The sequence below is a fragment of the Dipodomys spectabilis genome, unplaced genomic scaffold, assembly GCF_019054845.1.
Source record: "Dipodomys spectabilis isolate Male_0828 unplaced genomic scaffold, ASM1905484v1 ptg000115l, whole genome shotgun sequence".
In the NCBI taxonomy this organism is placed as follows: domain Eukaryota; kingdom Metazoa; phylum Chordata; class Mammalia; order Rodentia; family Heteromyidae; genus Dipodomys; species Dipodomys spectabilis.
This window is the reverse complement of record NW_024870792.1, coordinates 5,543,778-5,555,939: the sequence shown is the minus strand read 5'-3', so window position 1 is coordinate 5,555,939 and position 12,162 is coordinate 5,543,778. Positions and strand designations below refer to the sequence as shown.

General features: G+C 39.5%; 1 protein-coding gene across 3 annotated transcripts; it reads left to right on the top strand.

The window, feature by feature from the left end:
* The first annotated feature begins 695 nt into the window (after positions 1-695).
* Positions 696-9,826, top strand: Nabp1 (nucleic acid binding protein 1). Of its 3 annotated transcripts, none has more exons than XM_042688374.1 (6): positions 696-1,284; positions 1,555-1,693; positions 4,651-4,722; positions 6,595-6,670; positions 7,305-7,359; positions 8,342-9,826. In XM_042688374.1, exons 1-6 carry the CDS (start codon positions 1,194-1,196, stop codon positions 8,509-8,511), a joined length of 603 nt encoding a protein of 200 aa, XP_042544308.1. In that variant the 5' UTR covers positions 696-1,193; the 3' UTR covers positions 8,512-9,826. The 3 variants fall into 3 exon arrangements, with proteins under 3 accessions (XP_042544308.1, XP_042544310.1, XP_042544309.1); XM_042688376.1 differs by having other exon boundaries at positions 708-790; XM_042688375.1 differs by having other exon boundaries at positions 709-798.
* The last annotated feature ends 2,336 nt before the right edge of the window (positions 9,827-12,162 follow it).

Below are 12,162 nucleotides of genomic sequence, written 5' to 3'. Positions count from 1 at the left end.
AAGTGTAAATCAGAAGGGTTGAGTGAAAAAGTGGAAGACCAGACCAGATGGTTAGGGTCGAAGTTCCTGCCGTTCTACAAGCTGGTGAACGGTCTCCAGCGAACTGCCCCATCTTCCTGGACCCCAGTTTATCGGGCCTAGTAAGGGGGGAAGCACAACGCCAGCCTGCACCCACCGACCCATCCCAACCTGTTCCTCATCGACTGCCCGCTTTCTGTACCCACTGCATAATAAACCCAAGCGTTCCCGGGACTGCAGGGCAACGGCGGAAGACTGAAGTTCTAATCAAGAAAAAGAAGGAAGAACTCCCGGACATCCTACTACGAGTAATAGAAGCCCAGGGAAGAAGGCCAAGGCAGGAGGAAGCCACCGCGAGGAGGGGGCGGGGCCGAGAGCGGATTGGCAGGCCACAGGGGCGGGGCCCGCGCTTCTAACCCCGGGGGAGGAGCTGGGGAAGGCTGAGCTAACGTCCTTGATCTGTTCCCACCCCTGGGTTTCTCAGGGCCAGGCGGAAAGGCGGGCGTGGCCGCGGGCGTGCCGACGCGTCGTGACGCCACAGGAGGCGGAGCCTCCGGGGAGTCTAGCCGGCCGGCGGGCGTGGCCGCAGGCGTGCCTACGCGTCGTGACGCGCAGGAGGCGGGGCCTCCCGGGAGTTGAGCCGGCGCGCGGGCGGGCGCGTTGGGCAGTCGCTGCTGGGGACGCGGCGTGCGTGGAGACCGTGTTCGGTGCTCAGGTTTTGCCGTCACAACCCGTCCCTCTGCGGAGCCCGGGTCCGCCGGGACGCGCGCCCGTGCGTGTGTGAGCGGGGCGTAGGGCAGAGGTGTCCCTTGGCCGTCTTTTTCACTCTTGTTTATTTTGAGCCCTCTCCCCGCCGGGGCGGTTCTCGCGGCGTCTCCGGCCGGCTGCCGGTCGGAGCGGGCCGGCGTCCGGCCTGGTCCGGGTTGTTTTTCCTTTCGAACTTGCGCTCCCCCCCCCGCCCCCCCATCTTTTTTCTTGTTTGACGCATTTTCCTTTTTTCTGCTTTTTGGCCCAGTGCCTCCCTGGCTGTGGTCCTGACACAACCGCCTTCTGCCCCCTCTGTCGCCGCCCCCCCCTCCAGGGTCGCCCTCCTCCCCGCCCCGGGCCCGGGAGGGTGGGGAGCTGCCCCCGCCCGCCCGCCCGCGTCTCCGCAGCCGAGCCCGCACTGCCTCACTATGAACGGGGTCAACGACCCGCCTCTATTTATAAAAGATATTAAGGCCGGACTGAAAAACTTAAATGTCGTCTTTATTGTCCTGGAGATAGGTAAGTGGGGTCAGCAAGACCACCCCACCGGCCCCGTGCGCTCCCCGGGGCCGGACCTGCCCGCCGCCGTCGGGAGCCGGGCCCCCACCCCCACCCCACCGCCCACGTGAGCTCCGATCCGGGACTCGCGGGGAGAAGCCCGGCTCCACCTCGTCCGCCTGGCAGACGTCCTACCCCCGGGAGAGCCCAGAGGGAAGGGGGGACGGAGGGCACCTGCTCGGTTATCTCACACACCCCCTGCCCTCCCTTCTGCTTTTTCAATCTTCACAGGACGCGTGACCAAGACCAAAGATGGCCATGAAGTGAGATCGTGCAAAGTAGCTGATAAAACGGGCAGCATCACCATCTCCGTGTGGGATGAGGTCGGCAGCCTCATACAGACAGGCGATATTATACGGTTGACCCGAGGGTAGGTATGCTCACAGCGGGAGGGCGGGTAAGAGGGAAGGGTACGAGTTGCCTGATTCCCCCCCCCCCCCCCTCCCGGGGGATCCCGACTGCTTCTGAAGTTGGGTGACTTCAGTGAGGCCAACTCTCCAGAAGTTGTCCCTCCCCCCCCCCCTTTGGTGTCAACTTTGTGGTGATCCAACACCTCCTTGTACCTACTGACAATGGGGTTTCAGACAGGAAACACCCCGCCCACGAGTTTACATTTACAAAACTATTCTGGGGAGTCGTTTAGTTGTTTTAGTAGATTGGTGTGCTCCACACTTAAATTAGTTGTTTAATTCTTATAATGGCTTGAAATTCCTGTTTTTTTTTTTGGGGGGGGGGTGTTGTTTTTTGTATTTAGATGTACTAAAAATAGTTGAGGAAATTTAGGTGTTTTTTTTTTGTTAATAATCAGATTTGTACTCAGAAAAAAGTTGATAGGATTTGGAAGACTCATCTTGAAAAAGATTGCTTCTGTTTTCTGTTTTAAGATCTTTGTATGAAACCAAAACACAATGCTGCAGAAAACGTTCAGCAGCAGGACCCCTGTGATACCTTCATTCAGAAAATGTAGTTGGCAGATCTGTGGCTTTGAAAAAAAATTAACTTTTTTAGTTAAGATTTTTTATTAGCCTACATTGGTTAAGGGGACTTTCATTTGGACATTTCCATACATTCCTATCTGTCTCTTACCTCTTCTTATCCCTTATCCCACTTTTTCTCCTTTTTTGAAAATTGACTATTGACTACCAAATCTTTTGGAAAGACCAGAAAATAATTTAGGAAATACAGTCAGGAAGCTTTTGTGATCAATAGACTTGTAATAACATAAAATTGGTCATTAGTAAAGTAGGGGAGATTGATGTTCGTGTAATAAATAGAACCTAAGAGGTATTGGAGTGTTCTGAGTTTAGGAGCTCCTGTAAGGTAGAGTAAGATAGTGTCATACAGGCCTTGGGACAAACACCTTCAGGAAGTGAGGTAAAGTATCTAACCAGGAAGTGGGAGTCAGGACTTAGACATTGTATTCTCTTACAATGACTCATTGTGACCTTAATTACATCTTTTAAACCTCCACATCTTTAAGTGTATAAAAAGAAAATTCTTCCCTGGGAGGGTGTGGTAAGGATTAACATAATTGATAACATTTTTTTGCTTCTGAAGTATTTTTCTCCCAGGGATCAAAAACCATACTTTTTTTTTTCTTTTTATGTGGATCGTGGGGCTTAAATTCTGGACCTGGGCACTGTTCCTGAGATTTTTTTGCTCAAGGCTAGTAGTACTCTACCACTTGACCCACAGCTCCGCTTCTGGCTTTTTGGTGGTTAATGGAGCTGAGTCTTGTGGACCTTCCTGCTTTGAACTGGGTAACTCAGTCTCCTGGGTAACTAGGATTTACAGGTGTGAGCTACTTACCAAGGGCCCCCAGCTAAAAACTGTTAAACTGAAAACAGCATCTCATTTCAAATATTTTGTATTCTGTGGCCACAGTTGTGGATATTCCCATCAAAGCATTGATCAAAAATTAAACATTTAAGGAGCACAATTACCAAAGACTATGGTTCAAAAGGGAAATTCAAACCTAGAGAAGTTCTCTTTACTAATTTCAGTATGACCTTGGGAATTAGGAAGTTAATACACTTGGTTTCCCTTTTCCTTTCTGTAAAATTAAAATGGGAATAATTGTACATTACTTAGTAAAATAACACTGCTTGGAATGTAGTCAACTGTAAGGCCTTTAAATTCTGGTTAACTCTAAGAAAAACATCTCTGGATAAAAGGCCTACCTAACATTTACTTAATGGTTTGAATGCTAGCATGTGTACTGTAAAGCCATGGGAACTTGATCAGTGTTCTCATCCCTTAAACATGAGAAAGTTAAATGTTTCTGTTGTAAGTATTCAAGTTTCTTCCCTCAAAATACGCATTAAACTTTACATTTGTAAGTACAAAAGTAAAACATTACTTTTTGAAATATTAATGCACCTGAGTTAATCCTGGGTAACTTTTTGTATGATTTGAGAATGGTGAGTATAGTCTTTTAATAAATAACCCTTATTAAAATATTAGTTCAATATGCCTGCAGATTTCTATTAATCTGTATTTATAGATGAACTACCACTATGTTGAGTTTAAACAATATTTTATTGTAAGTTATTGAGTTGCCATAGTGGTTGTCCAAAGAACCATTGAAAACCAAACTTTGCGTTGATTTTTATTAAATTGGTTATATTTCCCTTAGTAAGGTTATTATGTTTAAGTGATGTTTATCTTCTCTCAAATTGCTGAGAATAAATACTTTTTTCAGCCAGGTTTGAACGAATTGGAAATTGGGAAAAGTGGCAAAAAGATTTGTGACTTCAGTTTGTTTTTCAAAGCATTTACTGAATTTTTCCAAATTTTCAGTAGTAAGTGTCTTAGAGATCTGGAGAAAAACTCTTAATCTTAGTGTCTGAATGACTGGATGTGTCAGTGAGTAAAAATTAAGAAAAATACTTCAATTTCTGCAATTAAACACTCTGTTATGAAGAGGTAAGTTTCAAGAAGACTTTGTTTGACTTTTTTTTTTTTTTTGGCAAGGTTTCATTATGTAGCTTAAGCTGGCCTTGGATTCACACTTATTTGGTCCAGGCTGACCTTGAACTTGAATCCTCTTATGACCACCTGAGTGCTAGGATTACAAGCATGTGCTACCATGCCTGGCTTACGAAGACTTGTGCTGTTTTCTAGGGTTCTAGTTTTTAGATACATTATAATTTGGCAGTAGAATTTTTTTTGTCTTACTTTTTTGTAAGTAGGAAGTAAAAGTTAGATTCTTTTTATTTGCATTAGTGGTAAATACATTCAGGGTTTGATTTCCACTTCTACCTCATTTAAAAAATATGTATTAAGTAGAATAATACATATTTCTGAGGACCTGTTTTTTTTCTCTAGATATGCATCTATGTGGAAAGGATGTCTGACGCTTTATACTGGAAGGGGTGGTGAACTTCAAAAAATTGGGGAGTAAGTATATAACTGAATAAGACATGATTTATGAATCATGTCTTAACTGGTAGGTGTATGGTATAATCTATACACTGAAAGCTTTCTTGGCTTTTTAGGGGGAAGGGGCTGGGTAAGCTGACTTTGACAGCCTCGTATTGTATTTATACGGGTACTAGTTTTAACAGCTGTCAGTACTGTAGTGTTGAGAATGTCAGAATGTCTGTTTGTCCTGGCAAAGAGCAATCAGACACAGCAATGGAGACCAGCCCCCGTGGGACTATTGTGTAGACTTTAGAAACCTTTCTTGCTCAAGCCTCATCTGAGATAGTTTTTCTCTTCCTGCAGTTAACCAAAACAAGCTGACTTTCGACTCACAGGTTTACATTTTCTTTTTCTCTGTGTATGTATGGATGAATTTGTACTCTTGTTAAAAGGACTTGCAGCAATGTAAACTGAAGTCCTATATTTATTCACGGTCTAGGTGTGGTGCAGGCAGCCGCAATGCGGGCTCCCATACACTGCCACCTTGGTAATGATCTCCACCCTGACCTGGAGGATCCGTCCTCTCTAGGGGTGTAAAGGTAATTTCAGCCTTCATGCTAGCCTAGAGGTATGGGGTTGTTTTCATAAGTATGGTGCAGGCAGTGAGCCAGATCATTACTTTATTCTAATTTATCCTTAATGTCCATGAAATTGGGAGATATTTTAAAAAGAGAAGGAACAAATGGTACCCAAGTAAAAACAAAACCACAATAAAAACAAAGCAAGGAAAACTTGCTGAGAAGGTGAGGTACTTTGTCTAAAGAATACAGCCAGTAATGAAAGACACAATCTAGATCAGCAACTCCATTGAACACTAACACCTTCACCAGAAGGAAAATTAGAATCCATTCATGTTTATATTTGTACTAGTGCTGTTAGACCCTTTTTCTAAAAGGTCTTAGGGTCAGTATTATGGCACCTAGCCATACTTAATGTAATGAGGGTTCAGTTAAGTGAAGAACTACAGGGGGTCTCTCATTATTTATTTGGTGGCTGCTCTTTGTCAGAGTCAGTTTAGGACTTCCCAAAAGTTTGTACTTTTTTTTTTTTTTGGTGCCAGTACTAGATCTTGAACTCAGAGCCAAGGTGCCCTCTCCTCCTCTTTTCCTGCTTAATGCTGGTGCTCTACCACTTGAGCCATAGCTCTACTTTTGGCTTTTTGGTGGTTAATTAGAGGTAAGAGTCTCATGGACTTTTCTGCCTGGGCTGGCTTCGGACCTCAGACATCTGATCTCAGCTTCCTGAGTAGCCAGGATTATAGGTGTGAGCCATTAGCATCTGGCTTGTATTTCCTTTTTAAGTGAATTGAGGAGCTAAGGAGATGCTTATGAGTAAACTTGATACTCATCATATTGTCCTTTTAAAAGAAGCTCCAGGATAATCTTGTGGCTAGCCTGTTATCTTTATCACCTAGAATCAGTTATTAATTTTGATGGTTGTCTTTGTAGATTGACCCTGTTTGGCCAAAAGAATGATTGAATGAATGTGTATAATGGATCAGGGCAAATCCATCACCACTCCTAAAGAAAAAACACTTATACCTTAATTAAACCATTTTATCAGTCTTCTGTGGACAAACCCGATACAGATACCTTTTGGTGTCTTTGGTCTTTGACAGTATTTTGCAGTATAAAAGAATAATTTAAAAATAGAACTATATGTTAGAGATAGTTAAATACTTGATGTTTATGTTATGTAATAATTGATGTAAGTTTTATTATAAATAGCATTATCTACCATGTTATCATTAAGGAATTTCATTGACACCTAAATCCTCCAATCCTATACGTCAGGAATGTTTCACAAAAAAAGTTTGATGACTTACAGAAGTCATTTATTTTCTTTCAGATTTTGTATGGTTTATTCAGAAGTACCAAATTTCAGTGAGCCTAACCCAGATTATCGAGGACAGCAGAACCAAGGGGTAATTAGCCTGTATATATACATATATATTTTTTATTAGAACAATGTGGCCAGTAATTTTATAACCAGACTAACTGTATAAGACCTAGAGTATATGAAGAGAATTATATTTTTTAACAAGTCCTTTAATTATTTTTTTATTATGTATGTTTTGACAGTCTGTAGCTTAGGACACCACAGATAAATGTTCTACTTAGCACTTTGCAAAGTAACAGTACAGGAAATACAGACTGTAACAGAAGCTCTGCAAGTTTGGGGATAATTCCTGAACATTTTAACATTGAGTGGTCTTGAACAGATTTTTTTTTTGGCCACTAGGGCTTAAACTCTTGGATTTGGATTGGGCACTGTCGCTGAGTTTTTTTGCTCAAGGCTAGCACTGTACAACTTGAACCACAGCACCACTTCTGGCTTTTTTTGTTTATGTAGTGCTAAGGAATCAAACTCGGGGCTTCATGCATGCTAGGCAAGAACTCTTAACACTGAGCCACATTCCCAGCTGGCCAGATTTTTTTTCAAATGGTTAAAAACAAATTTTTTTAAAAGCCATACAACTATAAAAGGATATGATCATTTTAAATGTCTTAAGTGTGTTATTTTAACTTCATTTGATTAACTCAATAAAAATTTTTTAGGTACATAATGAGCAGAAGAATAGTAATATGAATACAGGTACATTTGGACCAGTGGGTAAGTTTTTTGGTTTCCTATGTTTGTATTCAAGCATAGAAATAAACGAATTAGGAAAGAGGTCTAGGAAGGAAAAACACCTCTAGACAAAAAAAAAAAAAAATACCATTACAGAAGGCCTACCAATATACGGAATACCCCAATAATTTTCTAGAAGGTAGATACACTTGCAAGCCAGTTTATTGAATACATTGTTGTCTAAGCAATTGAGTCTATTATTGGGAATACATTGATGCACAATAAAACCAACTCTAAATCTTGGTGATATCTGTTTAAGAGGTTGGTTATTTTTCTGCTTTTATAAAATTTCTCTAATCTAGTGATTACTTATAATAGATGGAGTATTGCTGATTGCTTTAGTTCACTAAAAGACTAATTTTAGAACTACAATTCTAAATATCACAGTTTTTAACATACTGTTAGCTGCCTTTTTAAAAGATTAGCTTTTACCCCTCAGGCCTCTGGCAATTGTGCTTGGAGCCTTGTTAGATGTTTTTGAAACTTTCGTTAAATTAACTGGGGATAAGTCTTTTATGACTAGAGTTCATTAGGTTAGCTTATGTTTTATTTGACCTAATGGCATACTTGGCACAAAGTTTCCATTGGAAACTTCTGCCTGCTTAGAAAAAGTTAGGATTATGTTGTCTGCTTTGAAACATTAACCTTCTAAGTCAAATGACAATATATATAAATGCTTTTTTTTCTATTTTTTTCTTCTACACTTATATTTGTTATATGTCTGCTTTTTTTGTTTTTAATTGTATTTCTAATTTTATTGCCAGACTTGGCCTTTTTTCCCTTTTGTATTAATATATTGCGAAGTTTATGTATTTACAGTGATAATGCATGCAGCCCACTTGTTTTCAGTGTAAAAATAATGGAGTTTCTATTTGGGACTTTCATGTTTGGGATTTCTCTTATTTCTATAGCTTGCTGTAGACCACTTCAGAAAATGATAATTTCTTTTTATATTCTTTCTTAGGAAATGGTGTTCAAACTGGCCCCGAATCAAGGGGATACCAAATTTCTTATTCTGGTAGAAGCAATGGCCGGGGACCGACCTATCCACAGCTATCAGGAGCAGCTAATAATCACACAGTCATGACCACAATAAGTAATGGGAGGGATCCTCGGAGAGCCTTTAAAAGATGACCTATGCCAAAAAGTCACATGTAGTTTTTGAACTACGTGCCCTACTTGAACACTTATTGCACTTTTATTTATCATTAACTGTGAAAAATATGTCCTTTATTACTTTTACATTTTTGGTTTGTTAAGAAGAGTGGTTGGTTTTTATAGCAAAACTGTTAAAATACTCAAGTATCCTATTGAACAGTAAGAGCACTCTGAAAAGTAGGGGCATTTATTTTAGAGCAAGAATTATTGGATATCTTCTTTAAAAAAATCTGTACCCATGTTAAGGGTGAGTTACTTGAGATATCAAGCTTTATAGCCTCTGTGAGTCTATCTTCTGTATATGTTTTTGTAATATTTGACAAAGTTTAATGGGGTATATTCTAGGTGTCTTAAATTCAGGTATTTGCCAACTAAAGCAATAACCACCAAAAATCAGAAACTTGATCAATGCTAATAGCCATTTTTGAGTGTTTGTGACTCCAGGAATAACCGACTATATTGAGTGACTGCTATTAAGATTTTTCCTAGCCCTGAATCATTCAGAATTCTTGTTGTATTACCCCCAAACAAATTTCTTTATCAGAATTATGTAATAAAAGTAAGAAAGTACATTTACTTTCTGTAATGTAGTACTCTTTAACATTTGTTTTTAAAATTGCAGATTATGTTGCAGGAAAATTTAAAGCTAAGGCCTTAAATACTAAGTTGAAATTACCATGTTAAATATTAAAATGTAGTTTGGAGGAGTTGTAAAACCATAATATATATATTAATCTGATTATTAAAAAATAATTGTAGATAAATATAATGAAAGTGATTTACATTGAATCCATGTAGCAGTATGCAGTCTTAAGTTATCCTGGTACTTACCTGGTACTCAGCCTTCAGTGGAAATTCTAGGTAATTGCCTTGGAGTTGTGTGTGTGCCATAATTTTGGAACTTGATTGACACAGCATTATAAGCAAAAGTTACATGACTCTCAAAGTGGATTACAGCTTTATTCAGAAATGTTAATGTGGAATTTATTTATATGTTATAAATGGTACCCAGTTTTACTTTTTACAATAAGGGTGGATAGCTAGTAAATTTTTTCCTTTGTTGAAGTTCACATCTTCTTTTGAATAAAACTTGTGTTAATGTTAACAGTTCTACCTAATTTTTACTCTTTTTTTATGACAACAATGGAGAAACCTGTACATCTTCTTGAGATTGTAATAACATTAACTTGGAGACTTCTTACTTTTATATTTGTTGTTGTTGTTTTTTCACTTTTGTTTCTTTTTTTTTCCTACCTCAAATCAAACAATAAAGTCATAGCATTTTAAAATTTCATAGAATTTGAGTATAATTTGTGCCAGGTTTTTCTTTTCCCTCTAGTTCAGTTTATTTTACATGTGTTTTTAAACAATATGCATGTAATAGGCCACTGGAGATTGTTGAGTAGTAGACAAAATACTGAGTTGTCGCAGTTTGCATTTTTCTTTTTTTGGTCGGTCGTGGGGCTTGAACTCTGGGCTTGGGCGCTGTCCCTGTGCTCTTCAGCACAGGTGAGCGCTCCACCACTTGAGCCACAGTACCACTTCTGGTTTTCTGAGTGGTTTGTTGGAGATAAGAGTCTCATGGACTTCAGTGCCCAGGCTGGCTTTGAATGCTAATCCTGAGATCTCAGCCTCCTGAGTAGCTAGGATTACAGGCATGAGCCACCGGCACATGGCTTCAGTTTGCTTTTAGTCTCCAGTTCTGGGGTTTTGTTATGACAGGAAAACATTTGTTTATGATCGATGGATTGATTCATATTAAGTGTTACAGGTAACTTGGCTTTGTGACTGTTCAGATTTTTTTACATTTCATAATGCGTAAAAGAAGGATTGAGGTAGATTATATTTTATAAGACTACCAACAGGATGAACAAAAAAATGCTCCAAAGAAGTAGCTTTAACTTTTAAAATATAAGTAGGAGCAGGAGCAATACTTCTTTGAAGTTACTTTGGAGAGAATATAGTGTTAAAGGTGACTGAAGAAAGTTTTTTGGAGTTTGAGAAAACAAATACTGCCAGGTGTAGATTCCAGACTGAATTCTTGCCTCATTTTCTCATCTGGAATGCTGGAGAAGTTGTGAGGGTTGAAACCTTATTAAGCCTTGGACTGTGAAACTATAATAAGTAAGAGTACTTTTTTTTTTTTTAAGTTAGACTTCCATGTAAGTAATTAGAATGATATTTGGTAAGTAAGCAGTCATAGTTTATTAATACTGACTTAAACCGCAGTCAAATATGCAGAATTGGGTGTAGAAGTTCTGTGATCCTTTAACTTGTTCACAATAAGTAGAAAAAGATCTAAGTTTTGTACTTTTGTAATTGATACTATTTGAATCTTGCTCTGTGGTTTTATTATTAACAAGTTTCTTTCTTCTTAAGGTAAGCCACTACTACAAAGCAAAATGAATCACACTTCATAGTGAATGTTTGCCTTTCCTGTCTGCTTGGACAGAATCATCTGAAGACGAGGAAGAAAGTTTCTACCTTCCTCCTCCCTGGCGCTTTCTGCTGTCAACTTGGAAATAAGTTTAAACAACATCTAGTGAAACAAATGCCATTTGGTATAGATTTGGTAGAGAAGTGCCCTTCTACTACAATTGAGCCCCCCCATATTCTTTCTATGAAACCAGTGGGTCAAAGCCTGATCAAACAGGGTTGCCCCACTGGTTAAGGGTAGAAGTATTAGGTAGTTACCATGGAATCGAAACTGAAATAGGAAGTGTGTAAGGCCACTTAACAGTATTTAATAGAAGGCTGCAGTATGCTTTCTCATAAGCATTTGGACATCCAGATTTTCCTAAATGTACCAACTAATTTTGTATTTTCCTGTGGTTCATGGTAGTTTTGCTTTTAAATTTGAGACAGATTAATATCCTGGATATGTGTAGTTCTGAGTGTGTCACTTCAAGTTTTTATCATTGAACAGTTCAAATGAATGTTTAATTTTCAAGGTGGTTAAGGACAAGGGAATGATGCTGGAAAAGAAAGAAGTGAGTAGAAAATTAAGTTTATAATTTGTGAAGTGACTTTTTGTGTGTGCCCATCTTGGGGCTTGAATTTAGGGCCTAGGTATGTCCTTGAGCTTGCTCAAGGCTAGTACTCTACCACTTGAGCCACAGCTCCACTTCCAGCTTTTTGCTGGTTAATTGGAGATTAGAGTCTAATGGACTTTGCTGTCCTGACTGGCTTCGTTTGAAGTCAGTGTCAGATCTCAACCTCCTGAATAGCTAGGATTACAGGCATGAGCCAACAGCACCCAGAATGATGTGACAATTTTTGACATATAAGAAGATAGTTTTCTAAGGAAGTACATATTGTTTAGATCAGATTTAGTTAGGTCCCACTGGTAGTTGGAAGTTTGTAATTTATAAAGGGATCTAACAATTTAGCTTAGTTACAGAAATGACTTCACTCTTAAGTCATTAACATAATGGCTATTTTCTCCAAGGCATTTTAGGCTGTATATGATTCTAAGGTCCTCTCATTTATTTGGGAGCAGTTTAGACACAACAAATGGAATCCTGTGAAGCAGTATCTAATTGTATTCTTAGGCTTCCTTGCCCTATTACTTTAAAAAAAAAAAAGAGATCTAGTTTGCCTTCTTTTTATCTCCTGATGAAAATGAAC

Bases quoted from the DNA above. Each gene is read 5' to 3' on its own strand.
- Nabp1 (XM_042688374.1), top strand. From the start codon at position 1,194: ATGAACGGGGTCAACGACCCGCCTCTATTTATAAAAGATATTAAGGCC. The intron at 1,285-1,554 runs GTAAGTGGGGTC...CAATCTTCACAG, and splicing joins CTTTATTGTCCTGGAGATAG to GACGCGTGACCAAGACCAAA. The intron at 6,671-7,304 runs GTAATTAGCCTG...AAAATTTTTTAG, and splicing joins GAGGACAGCAGAACCAAGGG to GTACATAATGAGCAGAAGAA.